Here is an 18,475-nt window from a genome sequence, read left to right as displayed (position 1 = left end):
AGTAGTCTTTGAAAACGTGGAGGGAGTGTGAAGCAGCCAGCAAGATGAATCCCTATGGGAGTGGAAAGAAACTTGTTCTTAGAAACAGAACCACTTATGGTAGGGAGGAGGCAAATCAGTTATACGATAAGCTATGTGCTTGAAGTACATGATTGGCATGACTCAGAGTGAATCTTTTCTCTCTTCCATATGAACCAAATGTAGCTTTAATTTGTAAACATACAGGTGTTCATTGCAAGCCTTGTCTTCATTTGTGATAAGCTAAAATGCGTGTGTGTTTGCTTTTATTTCAGAGCCAGGCCAAGTCTATTGCAGAACAAAAGAGATTCCCTTTTGCTACGGATAATGACAGCACAAATGAAGAGCTAGGTGAGATTTGAATCTGGGGGAGGGGGTGTTCCTGAGGTATTTGCCTAGAATGTATGGCTCGATGCTGAGCAGGTAGGCCATGTGGTGAAGTGGAAAGAACACGGACACCGGCTCTGCCAAAAGTGGTGTGATCTTGGGCAAGACGTTCAGCCCTCATGCAGGTCTGTGCATCACATGTCAGAATAATGTGAAATAGAGAAAATACTGTAAAACATTGGATTGCGAGGAACTTGTTCTGCAAGTATTATGCAAGACGAGTGAACATTTCTAATCAATTTTAACTTGATAAACAAGCAACGTCTTGCAATACGAGTAGTACCTTATGCCAAATGTCACATGATCACAACTGAGCCAATTGTTAATTGAAATTCACTTTGATATACAAGTGCTTTGGATTACAAGCATGCTTCTGGGATGGATTATGCTCTCAAACCGAGGTTTTACTCTATAAGGTTATGAGGAAATGATCGGTGAGGACCATTCCACCTCTGTGTTTCTTTGGAAAGTAATAATGATGGTTATGAGCCCTTAGGAGCGGTTAGCATTCATTAAAAGGTCACTTGGGCTGTCATCACATAGGAACAGCACAGAAGTGAAAACAGAGGAGACTCACACCTACTTGAATCTTCTGTGGAATAAAAAAGCTAGGTGTAAGTCAGGTTTACCGTGAGGCCAGGCAGTTATTCTTGTGTCTAAGAATGTGGGTGTAGGAAAGCCAAGTTCATTCAGATCTGCAAAGGGGTCCAGCAATTTGGCTGGTTCATGGCATGTTATAAAGCAGGCTGGTTTCGCCAGTGTCTGGTACACTTTGGGTGTGTCTCGCTCATTGCCTAGTCAGCTTATACTTGAAGGAGTGGAAACAAAATTGAAGATGGGACTGAACTGTGCAGATGGATGAATGTCGCATAAGCACATGTGCCTGTTTGGTACCTGGCGGCCCGAGGCGCCATCAGGAATCTTTTCTACCTAATTTACACATAGTTATTTTATTCTTTCTGTGACCGTATGCATTTTATATTAAGACTGAGCACTTCTGGGCACATGGCCGGTTCAGTCGGGAGAGCACATGACTCCTAATTTCGGAGTCATGAGTTCAAGCCCCACGTTGGGCCTAGAGCGCACTTAAAAAAGTCAAGACCGAACACTTCTTATATTGGCTCCTTTGCTCTATTTGTGCAGATAATTAAGAGTGATTATTTTGAAAGTATTAATCACTTCTTGGTGATATTCCTTGAGTAGACTTTGAGAATTAATTACCTGTTAAGAAATCAGATTTGGTCTTTTCTGAAATCTTCGGATCTGTTCAGCCCCCTATTCACATATTAAGTGATGAATTAAACTTCTGGGACCGGCCCTCCTACCCTGAAAGAGACCACGGCGGTACCACAACTGCCGTGTCCTGGGCTGAACAGGCCATACCAGGCACATACCAGGCCTGTTCTGTGCTCTAAGACTAATCCTTGTAGACCTGGATAGTATAGGCCCTGACATGGCTTAGGATCTTTCATATCACAGTGTTTTTTTGTTTTTTTTTTTTTTTCTTGAAGAACAGCTTCTGTCAACACATGCATTGCCAGGAGATGTGGAATTATGGTCAGTAGTGATTTCTGTGAGAATTCCAGTGTTCCCTTTATGTCTTTGCCACAGCAAAATTTAGATCCTAATATTTATTTATAGTTATGTAAGCTTTGGATTTTTTTTTTAATGGATTCTTTGGGGCTTTTCTCAAAACAGATTTACTCTTAGAAAGATTTGAGAGCTGCATTTGATTTTGTTTAAGCGGAGTTCAGCCGTCTCGCCACGGAGAACAAATTAAACACATCCCCAAGTACATTATTTATCCCCTCAAACAGTATTTGTTTTTATGGGTCATGTATTCATTTGTTCATCCAACACACATTTACTGATTCTGGGGAGATGGATAGGAAATTTGAGAAACTTAGATCTGAAAGGAATCTGAGAAAATGTTCTACAGACTTGTTAAGCAAGACTCACAGAGTAACGAGAAGGGACTGAGGTGCCCGCGATCTCACCACCAGTGTTTGGCAGAGCCAGAGCCTGAGCCCAGATCTCGGCTTTCCAATATACCACCATCCTCCTGCATTCAAAACAGTACAAGTTTATATTTCAGTCCCCATTCACGTAACCATCCAGAGCCTCAAACCATGTTGCAGGCCAGCCCAGGACACAGCAGTTTCGGTACCGCCGTGGTCTCTTTCAGGGGAGGAGGGCCGGTCCCAGAGCTGGCTGCCCTGGGGCCTGTCTCGCTGTACATTCTCTTTGGACAGTTTGTTTAACTGCACCGTGTTTCGTTTCCTTGTCTTTGGGGATAATCTTTGTACCTGCCTCATTGCACTCCAGGAGCAAATGAGTTAATACGTGGAAACGTACAGAGTGCCATGCATGTACCTCTTACTGTTGCTGTTTTTACTGCTGATACTCCTGGCCCCCACCCCAAAGCTGGTCATCTTGTCATGTGATACATCTGAATGGTATCCATTCTTATTCCGAATATGAGTTTCACCTGAATGTATCTTTTCAAAGAAATTATGACAAGAACAGCCCTCTTTATTTTGAAGAAGCTTTTGTCGTATTATGTGCTTTTGAAGCATTCAGTGCTTTTGAAGTTTACTTTTCTCATGTTAATTATAAGGATACTTAGAAAGTCTCTTTCTGCACTGAATGTTTTTACTATTAACTGTCAGGAAATTTAAGCTCCTCACTGCAGGAAAAGATTTAGTCGCCTGTCTCCTTGAACACCTGTTAGGTCCTAGAATCAGAGCTTTGGAGTAAAGCTTTATTTGCCAAGAAATGTGATCCAAATAGTATTGTGTCGAGTGAGGAGTACAGTTTTTTGAGGGGTATTTGGGGATTCAGGGAGTTAGGGAAAGTTTTATAGATGAAATGTAATCTAGGGTATCAACAATATATTTACAGTTTGGACAGGTAAAAAAATTGAGTACAAATATTGCCGTATTTTAAGAGGTCTTCATGGCTCTAATTTCAAAATGCCTCTTACCTACAGAACTTGATTGGAAACGATTCATCTTCAGTGTATATTTTGAGTAGTGTTTTGGCTGTATTTTCAATACAGGAAGTAGGAAAAAAACTGTTGCACTGCCCTGTTGTGAATTGGCTACAATTAAGCATTTTGTTAATATATATTAATCTGAGCTTCTGTTTTTGTTCTTACTCAGTAACTGGCAGTAAGTTCAGTAACACCACCGCCCCCCACCCCACCCCCACTCCCGTCAACCCCAGAATTGAGATTTGTGCTGCTATTTGATATTTTTCTTAACTTTTACCGTAAAACCACATTGTCCTGTTACGTGGGTTTTATTCAGGCTTATTACTAGCTCTTTTGATGTATAGGCGGGAAACATCATAAAGGTTATTTGGTATTTGAGAGTGAGCAATGGGCTTAGAAAAAGATAATTACTTCTCATAGGTAATGTTTTATAGATGGCTTTAATAATTTAAATCTAGAGAGCACCAGAAGACTGATAGCAAGTGCCGAGTGGCGGAAGGAATTCCATTACATCTTCTTAACTCCCAGGTCTTCTTTAACTGCTTCTAGCCCTTGGAGCTGCCTTTTAGGATTCAGCAAAGCATTTAGTTACCAGTTCTACTCTGAGATCCTTTGTTCTTTCTTTTAATCTTTTTGTATTTTGTTTCATAGCTATTGCTTATGTGTTGATTGGCAGCGGTCTGTATGATGAAGCAATAAGACATTTTTCAACAATGCTTCAGGTAATTTTTCTTCTTAATTATGTAATCTCAAGTTTATAGTCATGACAAAAATATGGACTCATGCATAAAGTGCTACAGGGATACATTGATTTTAAGATGATGTGAGAAAGTAAAGGAAATCAGCCCTGACCGAGCACTTCCTTGGTGCAGGCCTTGAACCACTCCTCTCAGTTCATCTTTGCAGTATTACTTTATTTTAAATGAGGAAAATGAGATCAAAGGAGGTCAGGCCATTTGCTCACACTCTCCCTCACCATCAGCTGGAAGAGATGGGCCTCAAATGCAAGTTTCGGAGGAAAAAAACCATTAGCTTCCCATCACTTTGCTCTCTACTGTGCCATCTCCCATAAGATACGGATGCTGGAAATTCTTGGACTTGGGCACGTTCACTTTCCACGCAGGAGTCGATCTGCATGGTTCTACTCATGGCTTTGTTTCTCCCCTTAAAGTTTGATGGTGAGACTCCTCCGTGGAAGTATTGAGCCTTTCCTCACTGATGGCTCCATTAAAATCTGGTTAAGATAAAAGACTTGAACAAACATGTATAAGAGTTGCAGTGGAGACCTGTAATACAACCTCACATTACCAGCCTTATACCCTTATCTTTCTTTAACAGTGTTCTTGTAGATGCTGACCATTGTTGATGTGTGTATGTCCAGCAGAGTAGGACAGTGGAGAAGCATGGTCTTTAGAATTAAAGATACCCGTGTTCTAATCCCCTCTGCTGGTCGCTAGCAAGTTATTTAACCTCCTCGCCTAGGAGGATAATAACCATTACCTCCAAAAGTATTCTTGTTAGGTTTAAATGACACATTCTGTAAAGTACTTAGTGCTCAGTACCTGGCACAGAGTAAGTGCTCAGTTAATTTTAGCTACTCAAAGCACCACTCCAGCACATTGATCTGTGCTAATGCAGTGTGAACCAACAGATAATTTACAATCCAGCAGGTAAACTCAATTTCAAAATGCTAATTTGGAAGTTTCTGCACCACTTTTGTTTTTTTTTTTTTTTATACATAGAATAATTATATCGACACTTGTGTCTTCAGTCTCAAAATCACTGAGATACAAGCTGTTGTGTGTTTGAGTGCTCATATGGAACAGCATTTGTCAGTGGAGTGTGAAGTATGGAGGGTAGATTATTAGTCATATTAAGAATCGCCTTTCAGTGAGATTTGCACTATTGGAAAATGGAAGCAAGCCCTTCACACAGTTAACACTTGGCCCTGGTTTGAAAGGGAGGTTTTAGTACCTTTCTAGGAGCAGAAGTCAGTTAATCTCTGGTAGCTGATAGCAGAAAACAGTGAGAGTTTACATACATATTATCAATTCATTCAACTTTTTGAAAACCATTTTTACCATTGTAGTTGAAGGCAGTATAACAATGATTAAAAAAAAACTTTAGTCAATAAAAAATTTCCTAATTCTGCCACTTTACCATTAGTGAAGTTTTTTTGTGTATGACCTTTTCAAAGTATGTATGCGTTTGTGTTTTATAATCTGAATATATGTACTATTTTACATTACTTTTTCACTGAATTTTATACTGTGGATGTTTTTCAGTGAGTCTCTGTAATCTTATGCTTCTATTGGCTCTATACTATTCATCATGTTGTCCATCTATTGTTGTAAAATGTATTTCTCTTGCCACTGCATTCAGAAAGTAGATCCAACTTTCTCTCCTTGTGCCAAGAAAAGGTCTTAATATATTGATGTTTGATGTAACATTTTCATTAGTCTGCACTACATCCTGGTGATGCAGGTATTGGTGAGGCAGCAACAGAGGACGGGGGACAGCACAAGTTCAAGTACTGCTGGCACACAGAGGACAGACCCGGGCGACCGCTTAGAACACACTTTGATGTAGGCACAAGAGTGCACTCTGGCTTTTCCTGCTGGCCCTTCTTGGCGATTTCTGCCTTCTGTCCCTTCGTCTTGGGGCTTCCCAGCCTTGTCCACATCATGACACATGTGGAAAAGCCTATTCGCGTGACACACCGGAGCAAACGAGAGCAAATGTAGAGGCATCTAGAGAGAGCCTCTCCAGATTCTGTTTGTTACGTTGTCTTCGTGTTCCAGAACTACGAGAAATACTGGGCATAAAGACTGATTGAAAAAAATGCTAAAATTCTTCTCAAAAATTTTAAAGAGAAACTCAGTCCTGCCTTTGCAGACGAAACTTTTCCGTGTCGGGTTTTGTCTCTGAAAAGTGATGCCCGGGATTCCTACTTGCGAGCTTTCTGTTGGTTTCTTTAAATTCTTGATAGCAGTCTTATCAAGAAACTGCAGGAGCAGCTGGTAGCTCGGGTCCAAAGAAGAGCTATTGCCATTGCTCCAGTTCACCAGAACCGCTTTTCTTACTGTGAGTCAGGATTTGCAGAAGTTGGTCACTTTAAATTCTATTTTATTTTATTTTATTTTTTTCTCTCTTTTTTTTTTTAATGTTTTTTATTTATTTCTAGGAGAGAGAGAGAAAGACAGCGCGAGCAGGGGAGGGTCAGAGAGAGAGGGAGTCACAGACTGAAACAGGCTCCAGGCTCTGAGCTGGCAGTCAGCACAGAGCCTGATGTGGGGCTCGAACCCACGAACCGCGAGATCATGACCTAAGCGAAAGTTGGACGCTTAACCGACTAAGCCACCCAGGCGCCCCTTTAAATTCTATTTTAAAAGCATTATCCTTCTTTAAATCTAACTGCTCTTCTTTTCTTACATTGGCAAATGCAGCAGAACTGTTTCCTGCTATAATCACACTGGTTTTTTAATCCCAGCGATACTTGCCCACATCCGGGGTCCCGAAGAGCGATTTGCTCACCACTGCCACACAGACGCTGCCCCCTTGCCTTTCCCTCTTCACATTAGGGCTGGACCAAGGACCACTGCAGGACTGGACTGAGTATCATGTTAGGACTAGACCGAGTACCACTGCAAGACTGGACTGAGTACCACGTTAGGACTGGACTGAGTACCACATTAGTACTGGACTGAGTGTCACGTTAGGACTGGACTGAGTACCACAGCAGGACTGGACCTAGTACCACGTTAGGACTGGACTGAGTACCACGTTAGGACTGGACTGGTCACCACTGCAGGACTGGACTGAGTACCATGTTAGGACTGGACCGAGTACCGCTGCAGGACTGGACCAAGTACCACGTTAGGACTGGACTGAGTACCATGTTAGGATTGGACTGAGTGTCATGTTAGGACTGGATCGAGTACCACATTAGGACTGGACCAAGTACCACGTTAGTACTGGACTGAGTGTCATGTTAGGACAGGACCGAGTATCATGTTAGGCCTGGACTGAGTACCACTGCAGGACTGGGCTGAATACCGCATTAGGACTGGACCGAGTACCACTGCAGGACAGGACCAAGTACTGCTGCATGACCGGACTGAGTACCACTGCAGGACCGGACCGAGTACCACTGCATGACCGGACCGAGTACCACTGCAGGGCCAGACCGAGTACCGCTGCAGGACCGGACCGAGTACCGCTGCATGACCGGACTGAGTACCGCTGCATGACCGGACCGAGTACCGCTGCAGGACCGGGCCAAGTACCGCTACAGGACCGGACCGAGTACCGCTGCAGGACAGGACTGAGTACCACTGCAGCACTGGACTGAGCACGACTTCAGGACCGTTCTTGCCAGTATGTGCACCGGGCGCTTGCCTGCTCTCTGCAGGACCCGCTGCGCGTCCAGAAGCTCAGTACCCATAAGCCGGCACACATCCTCTAGTGAACCCGCAGCGGTGACTGTTTGCACACAAGCTCTTCAGGGGTTTTGAGGTCGTGAACACTTGATAAAACCTTTCTTTTAGACACAGCCTGTGAACTCCTCCGGTATGCAGCAGGAATGTGCAACCTGATTCCTTTCATAGAAAGTGGAGAACAAATGGGACCCTGAGGCTTAAATCGTATGGAGATTCCCCATTTTTATAAGATCCTTTAAAGTACAATCTGGGCTACTTAAATTCCAGAATGACTTTTTGACGTAAAGCTTTTAAACAACTTCCTTTTGTTTCTTAGCTGCACCATAAGGGGCAAACTTGTAAGATGTTTCCAGTTTCTGTTGCCGTAAGGTATTTGAGTAGTTCTCTAACTAGGGGGTACTTGGTACATCGATAAAGGAAAAAAAAAAAAAGACTCCTTAAGCATCTGGGTTTCCAACTGAGCATAATTTCAAAGCTTAATAGATCTATCAGACTGCACTGAAAACTCCTGGTTTAAAAGCTTGTTAATTAATGCTGTCTCTAACCAGTGCCTGCCCACGTGTCCATGTATTGATGACCATGTTCTTGAAAAGCAGATCCACCTCCCAACTCTGGCGCTGCCTTGGTCCCCAGGCAGGGCTTGGTAATATGAGTGCTGCAGAAGTTTTATGAGGCATTGGCCTTGCTTATTAATTGTGTGGACTTGAGGTCATCTGATTCGGGTGGAATGGAATCCATAAAAATGTTTGTTTCTTATTTTACACGAGCTGACAAAATATGAAACATGCCTCTCTGTGTGATTTGTGAACATCCTTCTTGTAATTATGTATGTGGGTCTGTGGCTTGGGCAAAACTCAGTCCTCGTTACATTGCTGCGCACTGACTTTTTTACTTATTTGTCTTTGATCCAGTGACTTTTGAGTTTTATTTCTTTTTTTTTTTTTTAAATATTTTTATTATTTATTTCTAGGAGAGAGAGAGAGAGACAGCGTGAGCAGGGGAGGGTCAGAGAGAGAGAGGGAGTCACAGACTGAAACAGGCTCCAGGCTCTGAGCTGGCAGTCAGCACAGAGCCCGACGCGGGGCACGAACCCACGAACCGAGAGATCATGACCTAAGCGAAAGTCGGACGCTTAACCGACTAAGCCACCCAGGCGCCCCGACTTTTGAGTTTTAATGAGAAAGCCAGCCTTGGTGGTGGAAATATAAGTATTTGTAAAATTTAAAGCCGCTATATAAATGGTGTAATGAGGATAGTAAATTAGACCTTTCTGAATTTAAGAAGATCGATGTCTTGGGACTTAAGACATCTAAGTGTACGTGATCCCGGTAGTGTAACTATCTCATTTTATTACACAATGATTGTGCATTTGCAAAAAGTAAGCAATATTGGAAGATTGAAATCTTAGTTTTCACTGAAGTAATTTCAAATTCTGAACACTTGGGACACCTGGGTGGCTCTGTCTGTTGAACATCCGACTTCGGCTCAGGTGATGGTCTTGCAGTTCATGAGTCCGAGCCCCACATCAGACTCTCTCCTGTCTGCCTGACAGTGCAGAACCCACTTCAGATCCTCTGTCCCCCTCTCTCTGCCCCTCCCTGCTTGAGCTCTCCCCAAAATAAATAAATATTTTAAAAAGTAAAATTCTGAATACTTGGTAGAATGTAAATATTATTAGACTTGTAGACTCAAAAATATTTTGAAAAATCAATATTCCGAGCCCAATTTGTTTTTAGAAGTAAATACTGGTTTTTATCTGAAAATGTAGTGCATTATGACATTTCATAAAGAGTTTAGACTTCTTGTTAACATTTGAAGCCCATGATAGACAAAATATTAAACTTGTATCAATCAAGAAAAATAAGAAAATCTGTCGTTTAAATTTAGGAACTCTTGAGGCACCTGAGTGGCCCAGTCGGTTAAGCCTCTGACTTTGGCTCAGGTCATGATCTCAGGGTTTGTGAGTTCAAGCCTGTGTTGTGCTCTTTGCTGACAGCTCAGAGCCTAGAGCCTGCTTCAGATTCTATGTCTCTTTCTCTCTCTGTTCCGCCCCCTCTCACACACTCTCTCTCTCTCTCTCAAAAATAAACATTAAAAAAAATTAAAAAAAAAAAACTTAAAAAAAATAAATTTAGGAACTCTTAATACAAGATTATAACTGAAATAACAACTACAATAATCCTTTACAGATTCATACAATATTTAGATTTCTGTATTCAATTTATTCTTTTTATAATTACTTTTTTTTTTTTTTTTACACTTGTAGCAGGAATTACTACCAAACTCCACTTATTGGGCCAGAGATCCTCATGGTGTTAGGGAAAGACCTGCCCTTTATGTAGCACACTACTGATACTTGTGAGTTCATTGGCCAGCTAGTGGCCTCTAGAATTTTTTTTTTTAAGTTTTCTCATTTATTTTGAGAGAGAGAGAGTGCATAAGCAGGGGAGGGGCAGGGAGGAAAAAAAGACAGAATCCCAAGCAGGCTCCACACCACCAGCGCAGAACCTGATGCAGGGCTCAAACTCACGAACTGTGAGATCATGACCTGAGCTGGGACCAAAAGTCAAATGTTTAATGGACTCTCCCACCCAGGCGCCCCTAGAATTTCTTTTTAGACAGTATAGCAGGATGTATAATTATTGTTGTTGTTATATAATATGTTTGGTTACTTGTCTTGATTGATACAACTTGTTATCTGTCGCTGGCAGAACTGAAAGTCACTGCTGCAGGCATGATCAGACCACGTGGGTGACCTAGAGTGAGGGCTGGGGAAGCAACACACATAGGGTCACCATAGTGCTCTCTGCCAGTGGCGGCCACACATAAAATCCTGAGGTCCAAAATAATGATTACCAAATTCAGGAAGTTGTCAGTGTTCAGATATTTGAACTGTTAGAAACTGTTGAATGGCTATCTTTTAAAGGTTTGAAATTTTTTATTGCTATAAAAATATTATAGCTGTGATAGCCGTTGACCCACCTGAAGCTATTCCAATGGCACATCTGTCACACTGCTTTGCTTACAGAACCCTGGGATGGCTTTTTTCCCAAACATGGTACCTCATTGTTTCAGGCCAGGTCATCTGCTTGCTTCCTCTGTGAGAAGAGGAGGCCAGGCCAAGCTGACTTTGATGTGATAGTCTTTAATATTCATTAAGATCTTCTTAGCTGCCTAAGAAATGGCTAATGTTGATTATTAACTAATAACTGTTACATATTAAGACAAGTGTCAGGCCATGTGCTAAGCGTCATATACCCAAGCATGAGAAGACATTCCCTTGAGGAGATTGTGTTCCCCTGGGTGACAAATGTGCAGATGCAATATAATGAGTAATAGAATAATTTCAATGGAATTATATCCATTAAGAGGTTCCAACTTGACTGCATGCTTTCTCCCGATCCCTCCACATACCCCTACCCATAAGTGAGAAAGAATCCCTGGTCATGTGCCAGTGCTGCCTGGATCAATGGCATGAGTCCGCCTGCTCCACACATCTGTGTGCTACTGACTTCAGCACCAACTCTATCTGGATAGCTCCCAAGTACCTCTCTTGTCCCTCTGCTTCTCCCTGCTCTGTTCAAACCACAGCCAAGCCACCATGGTTTCCCAGCTTATCACCTCACATGTGCCACACGCATGCACACCGTCCATACGTATGCACGTCTGCACTTTAAAACACACACCTGCTTTGCTGTTGGTTTTAGCTTAGAGATTAAAATCCTTAAGAAGGTCCCTGCCTTCCTCTCCAACCTCATCCTGGAGCAGACACTATGCTCCCTGCTTGCCTTGGGGCCTTTGGCTCCCTCTGCCTGGAACAGCTCCTCTGAGATGCCCTCCCCCACTGCACATTTCAGCCAAGGTACCTCTTCCTCGGGGAAACCTTCCTAATTGTGTCTAGTCTTTATGTGTTTTCTAAAAGCACCATTTACTACTCTAGCTCTTACTGAAGATGTGACTTTATATTTGTGATTCTTTGGCTGAACTCTAAGTCTTGCCTTCTGTCTTTGTTTTTGGTTACTATAGTATTCCTAGTACATGGCTAAAAGCTGGTCCTAAGTAAGTATTTGTTGACCAAATGACTAATGTCTATACAACACATAGTAGGAACCAAGGTAAAGGAGCTTATTTATTTTCCAGGGGAGTCTGGAAGGAGCCAGAGGAGAGTTAGTGTTTGAGCTGGGGTGGTAGGTGAGTGTTCCCGGCAGATGGACTAGCATCTACAAAACTCTGAGCTTGGGAGAGCATCTTTTATCTAGAGAACTATGAAGTACTGCTCATTTACAGAGTTTGAATTATGAGTGGAAAGTGGAAGGAGATGGGACTGAACAGTAAGGCATGAAAATGATCGATATTTTCTACGAAAGCATTTAGATGTTACCTCATTGTTTTTCAAAGTGTGAGTCACTACCTTTTAGTAGGGCCTGAAATTGAATGGCAAGTGAAGACTAGCACTTTTTTTTAAAATGAAATACACTAGGATAGAAAACAGCAGATTGCATTGCAGATAGGAAGACTAGGTTTGACTTAGTGCAACTTTTATTTCTAATGTGTGTATGCGTGTGCGTGTGCATGTTATATACATAAAATATATGTACACAGGGTTACAATGTAAGAGGCATTTTACTGTGAGTTAGAGCAATAATATGTTGGAATGTGGCTGTTGTAGGTGTTGGGGAGCCAATGAATAATTTCAGCTAGGGCGACATCAGAGTTCGCTGCTAGATAATTCTTAGTGTGGGGTCGGAGACTAGATGGGAAGAAACAGGAACATGGTTAAGTAGGTTGCAGTTGCGTAAGAGAGCTGGGGAGGCGTCAGACAAGGCGTCGGGTGCATTGGGAGTGAGGGACAGCAGAGTGTATGCAGGAGGCAAGACTGTGGGATTTCCTGAGTGGACATGGTGGCGGGGAGATGAGGATGAGCCCCCGAGTGGCTGGCCCTGCCCACAGGCAGATGCCACTAAAGTAGAAGAACTATTTATTTAAGTACACTTTTTGTTTTTTCTGATTTGACCCTCATAATTTTTTTTTTTTTTCAGTTTTAGGGGGAAAGCTTCTTAGGTATTATATTTTGAGACATTACAAATCTGAGAGTAGGTGTTCCTCTCCCTGGAGAATGTCCTCACAGGGGAAGAGCCCTGTGAGCTCACTGCTCCCTGCCCCGGCCTGGATGAGGTACTCTTCTCTGTGGACTGTTCTGTCTCCTGGCAGGCAGTATTGCTATGGAAACACATGAAGTCAATTTTACCTTAACTCCTCATTGGGAGTTCTTCCTGCTCTTCCTCTCTCTCTGTGCGTGTATCCCTCTCTCTCCAAACTACCCCTCTGCCTCTTTTATTTGCCAGCCAGGGAGGACATTTAAATGTTTCAAGTGTTGTTATCTCTGGGTGTCTGGATTATGGAATGCCCTTTACTCCCTTCTTTGTGCTTTTCTTCATTTTCTAGATTTTCTGTAGTTTATAATATTCCAATTATTTATTTGAATAAAATGTTTTATTTATAATAAAAATGTCTATTTTCTATCATGCATATTCCTTAAAACATCCTTTTCTGACTATAAATGTTTACACATTTGTCTTAAACAATGAAAAGGAATAGTAAGTAGAGTGGAAACATATCTGGTAATCCCACCCCCAAGAGAAATTTGCTGTTAGCATCTTGAAGCATTCTTTTCTGCACATGTACTGACCCACACAAATCATTTATAAGTACCGTTTATAAAAAAAGGTGCCATTCCTCCGTAGTTCTGTAACTTGGGTTTTTTTCCCGTTTAGCAAACAGCATGGTGCCCTTCATGCCAGTCACATATAAGTTATAAATCCAGACATAACTGTCTAGAGCCTGGGAAGAAGTTTAAATGAGTGAAGTGGATTGCCATGATGTAGAGGTGATGGGTGGGCTTCTGGGAAACTGATGAATATGTACCCCTCATCTAAAGAAGCGGCCAGTATTTAGCTCTAGTTTTTTTTTTTTTTTTCATGAGAGAATGCAGAAATGTGGACTTACCTTTGCTGCATGTTTTGATTTTTCAAGTGAAGCTGGAGATCTGTCACCATTTACTTGAATTTTTCCCATTTGTATACACCGTGAGCCAGTCACCCCGCTGAGGCCACCAAAGCACCGGTTTGCTGCTTGATACAGGTGTACCTGATTCTGTTTCCCATAGTCTTTTTTGTTTTCCAGTGTATGGTATCTTCTCCTTTATTTTTTTCTTAATCTTATTGAAGTTGCCGTGTCTTTTTCTGCAATGCAGGGAGACCCCCTATCTCACATTTGAAACCAAATGATAGATTAGTCTACAAAGTGCCTTGTCTGGTACAGTTCTCCTCATTTCTTTTTAGCGTCAAGAGTTTTGCCCCGGACCCTATAGCCAGAAGCTGTTACTCTTCTTTCTTAAATGCAGGGGAAGGATTCTGAGAAGAGGTAGAAATTGCAGAGGCTAAATGTAGAAGAGAGGCATTTCCCTCAGGAGGTGGGACGATTCATACCACTGACCTGTTTGTGGGGACCTGGTGGCGAGGCAGAGGACCTTGTCCTTGGGCCCGAGAGGGGTTTCATCTAGTTCATCTGGGGCGGCTTGCAGAAAGGGGCTGGTTCCTATCCTGACACATAGTACAAAGGACTGCATTCACCCCAGCTGATTGTGGAGTGGACTCATTTCTCGTTGCTCAATGGGGCTGGCACTGGGAGGCTCTTCCCTTTTCAGATGATTTCCTGACTGTGCTAGGGGGACAAACTAGGAAGAGGCATTGCCTGGTGCTTCACTCCTAACCGTTTATTTCCCCGGGCCTCCGTTTCCCTCCCTGGGGGACAGGATCGTGGATGCTGCTGCTCATAGGGTTGTTGAGACGATGGCATTTTAAAGGAGACGACCGTGTGACAGAAACTAGCACAGGGCTCGTTAATGTTGGTTCTCTTTGTTATTTTTTTTAATGCAAAGAACCTTAATCACGTGTCTCATTCAAATGAGCCTCAAGCACACAGACTGTACTGGTTGGGGACCGCGTGTGGACGTGTGTGTGGCGGTAGTTTAACTAGAGCTTGTCACTTGTGGCGTTAACGTGCTTTACGCAGAAACTGATTTGATTTGTTTTGTTTTGTTTATAGTTTTTGACGTGTTTCTGTTTTGGTCTGACTAGGAGGAGCCTGATCTGGTTAGTGCAATTTATGGCCGAGGGATAGCCTATGGAAAGAAGGGATTACATGTGAGTATGGAATAGCTACGCTTGCCATAGCGCCTAACATGACCTGACCTGGACCAGAGTTCCGACAGAACTGCTCCCTGTTCCTTGAGCGCCGATGGACGCGCAGTGGGGGCATGCCAGTTCCTGCCTGGGAACGTGGCTTTAGAGAATGTACTCAACAACATGCGGCCAGGAAGGCTGGGGGGGGGGGGAGACCGGGACTCTCTACCCAGGGCTCCGGAAGTCCATCTTCCCATCTGTTCTAAAAGGACAGCCTTGCCAGCCTAAACTGGATTTCACGATGAGCGGGACATAGAGCAAGGAAGAGGCATGAGACTTTGACTGAATTCCCAAGAAATATTCATCCATAGAAGTGGAGCCCAGGGATCCATAGTGCAGTAGGACTTAGAATTTGAGTTTCTTTCACAATTTTTAAAGGTTGAATAAAAGACCAAAAGGGTTTTGTTGTTTTTGGTAAAGATTATTTGTATTTTGTTATCATATATTATACTCTCCTCCAGATAAGTATATCGTTTTAGCCTCTTTCCCTTATTTCTCTGGGGAATGCAGAAGGAGGGTTATAATAAACCTGTTTGACTCAACAAAGGCATTGTGGTGTAAAAATGAAGATTTTCCTGAGATTATATGGTAAATTAGTAAACAGTTGAAGATTCAGATCTTCTCATTTTCAGCCTAGAACATTATACACAAACTATTCTACTGTCCTGTTGTGTATTAGAAATACTCAAATTAATGATGATTGAGGTGGAAGCATCACTTTTGTGTCTTTGCCAGTTTAAAAAATTGTACCCTTTGGGTGCTGGCCTATTGGAGAAATTTTATATAATATTTGTATACTTCCAAGTCGTAGATGACTGAGAATAAACTCAGATTTGGGAACAATAGAGGTGTTTTGGAAGGAAACCGTGTTACATTCAAAATCAATAAATGACGGAAGTTGTCAGAGATAAGCCTCTTCCTAATTTTCACCTCTTTTATTTATACATCTCGACATGAAATTTGCTTGTATCTTTAATGCATTTTTAATGTAAAAGTAACATGCTCCTACTTCTAATATAAAAATAAGCTGCAAATTTAGAAGAGAACTTACCTAGACTTCCCAAGGTGTAGGTATGTAGGCTTCAGGGTTTTGACTGACACTGACTCCGCCCCTTGGTGCCCCTGCATTGCCCCTGGTCAGCATCATTTTGCATGCTGGTATCCATCCACATACTCATCCCTTGAAATTCATGGATTCAGTGTTTAAATAGGTTCAATTTAGAAAACAGCCTACCATCAGTGGAACTTGTGATACATAGCCAGGTCTAATGGGCTACTACTGATGGGTAGGTAGGTTTGAGTGAGTTAAGTAATTATAATAAAATGATGTAAACCAGCAGATCATTGGTCTTGAAGCTAAGCGCATATTTACTTCTAAATAAGTAGTTATATCATTACTAAATTTTTAGTTTTTTCAGAAAAACTATTCAACCTGGTTTTGAGTAACAGTGTATCTCATACTAAGCTAATGCCTTTTCAAGGACATTAAGAATGCTGAACTTGCTCTGTTCGAACTGAGCCGAGTAATTACCTTGGAACCAGATCGTCCAGAGGTATTTGAACAGCGAGCAGAAGTGAGTGCGGTTTTCTATTTTCCTCTGTCATTATTGGATTAGTTGAATCTCAGATTTTTTTTTCCTATTATTTTATCACATAAATTTTAAAGCTCCCTTTTCTATTGTATTTTCCTCCATAGGTACTTTATGTCTTTAAACGTGGTTGAAATTACTAGAAAATTATGGACTGACTGAGAGTACTCCTGATTTAACATTTAATAGTAATATTTAGCATTAAAATATGTGGTTATAACAGGTACTACTACTGCCAGTGTTCATGTTTATCTATGACATACTTTAGTAAAACGGTGTGACAATATGGTCAGAATGAAATTTATAACCGTTACACGTGCATATGTGCGTGTGTGTGTGTGTGTGGCGTGTGTGTGTGTGTGTGTGTGCACGCTAATGTATAATTCCTGGGACATGTGCTTATCTACATAGAGACATAGAGCAGGTAAGGGCGACCACAACCAGACCTTGAAGGAATTTAGGACTTGTAGTGGAGACAGAGGTAACGTGGCGAAAATACCAAGTCGTGTTTGTGATAGGAGACATGAAGAGGAAGTGCTTCTTTAGGAACAGAAGGGCGTGTTTGTCAGGGCATGGGGGAGGTCGGCAGGGACACAGTGTAGGAGTGTCTGCCGAGAGAGCCCACAGCTTGGGGGACAAGGTGGAGAAAGGGTGTTCAGGTCAGAGAAAGGAGTGTGTGGTGAGGCATTCCTTTTCACAAAACATGTTCCTCTTACCATTTCATAATATAATCATAAACTACCCAGATTTCATTTTACCATTCGTTTAACCATATCAAAGGCTTTAGAATTTGTTAACATATTCAAACTGGATAAAACTTAACTTTTAATCATCTGACATAATGGGATTTAATAGTTGAACTAAAGGAAAAATGACCTCTTTCCTCTTGTGGGGGAGAAAACTTAGAAGTAAAGAAAACACTAAAGGTGTTAGTAATGTAACAACTGTATTTGTGATGATTCTGTTCTCAGAGTTACAGTGTCTAAAGTTACAGTTCAGTTTCATACAGTGAATTTTATGCCCTATTGGGAATTTGGGTTTCTGAATATAATTCTTTCTCAGTTAATGATATAATTCATAACCTCTTCTCTGTTTTGGATTGTAACCGTAAGGGTTAAGGGATTGTAATTTGTTCTTTACTGCACGAGAGCCTTGTTGGTATTTAGGGTGAGATTTGGTTATATCTGCTCTGGGGAGGGGTGCTGATGCTTTTTCCCTCCATCACTCCAACGTTTTGTTAAAATGTCATGATAAAGCATGAATTCATTAAGTGTACATAGAAAGAAGACTTATTCAGCAGCTGTAGAAGTTCCATATTTCCACTCAAAAGCTAGTCGTGTACCCACAAATGACATTGGTAATCCAAAAAGTAATTTTCAATGATCTTACATATATATAGTGATATTCCACTTTCCTGGCATCACTAGGCAATAATATCACTTCAAAGTGATTTTTCCAGCTAGATTATAGCTTACCGTTTACATACATCTGAAATTATTTTATGAGAAATCTTTCTCTTTCATACTTGCTACAATAGTCTATATTTCATGAACATAATTTAACCTTTTTCAGTTCGGCCATTATTACGAATGTCGATTATTGTGCTGAGGTGTGATGGTTCAATTACATACCTAGGGGTTAATAAACTAGGTAGGGATGGTTCTTCCTTCCAAAATACAATCCCAGACTGCCATGCTTTTTGAATTCTCAGGTATATATTCCATAATTTATTCCTTTCCTTCTTCTGAGCTGCTGTTCTTGCCTCTGGCGATGTGCCTGCCCAAATCCTCTCTCTTTTGCTGGTTT

General features: G+C 41.7%; 1 protein-coding gene and 1 non-coding gene across 5 annotated transcripts in view; one reads left to right on the top strand and one right to left on the bottom strand.

Annotated features, from left to right (window-relative positions):
• Positions 1 to 18,475, top strand: part of TTC13 (tetratricopeptide repeat domain 13) — an 87,180-nt gene that overhangs the window by 22,979 nt on the left and 45,726 nt on the right. For 2 of the 4 annotated variants that reach the window (XM_039241251.1, XM_039241250.1), the window contains exons 3-6: positions 294 to 369; positions 4,049 to 4,119; positions 14,976 to 15,041; positions 16,562 to 16,654. In XM_039241251.1, the coding sequence (XP_039097182.1) occupies positions 294 to 369; positions 4,049 to 4,119; positions 14,976 to 15,041; positions 16,562 to 16,654 (306 nt within the window). The remainder of the gene's footprint in view (positions 1 to 293; positions 370 to 4,048; positions 4,120 to 14,975; positions 15,042 to 16,561; positions 16,655 to 18,475) is intronic. The other 2 variants (XM_039241254.1, XM_039241252.1) reach the window with 1 other exon arrangement.
• On the bottom strand, positions 10,095 to 10,249 carry LOC120237840. Its single transcript, XR_005530056.1, has one exon. It is a non-coding gene; the product is annotated as a small nucleolar RNA SNORA62/SNORA6 family (small nucleolar RNA).

The sequence above is a fragment of the Hyaena hyaena genome, unplaced genomic scaffold, assembly GCF_003009895.1.
Source record: "Hyaena hyaena isolate Hyena2069 unplaced genomic scaffold, ASM300989v1 scaffold_193, whole genome shotgun sequence".
Lineage (NCBI taxonomy): Eukaryota > Metazoa > Chordata > Mammalia > Carnivora > Hyaenidae > Hyaena > Hyaena hyaena.
The sequence above is the reverse complement of the archived record's forward strand: the minus strand, read 5'-3'. Positions and strand labels throughout refer to the sequence as shown.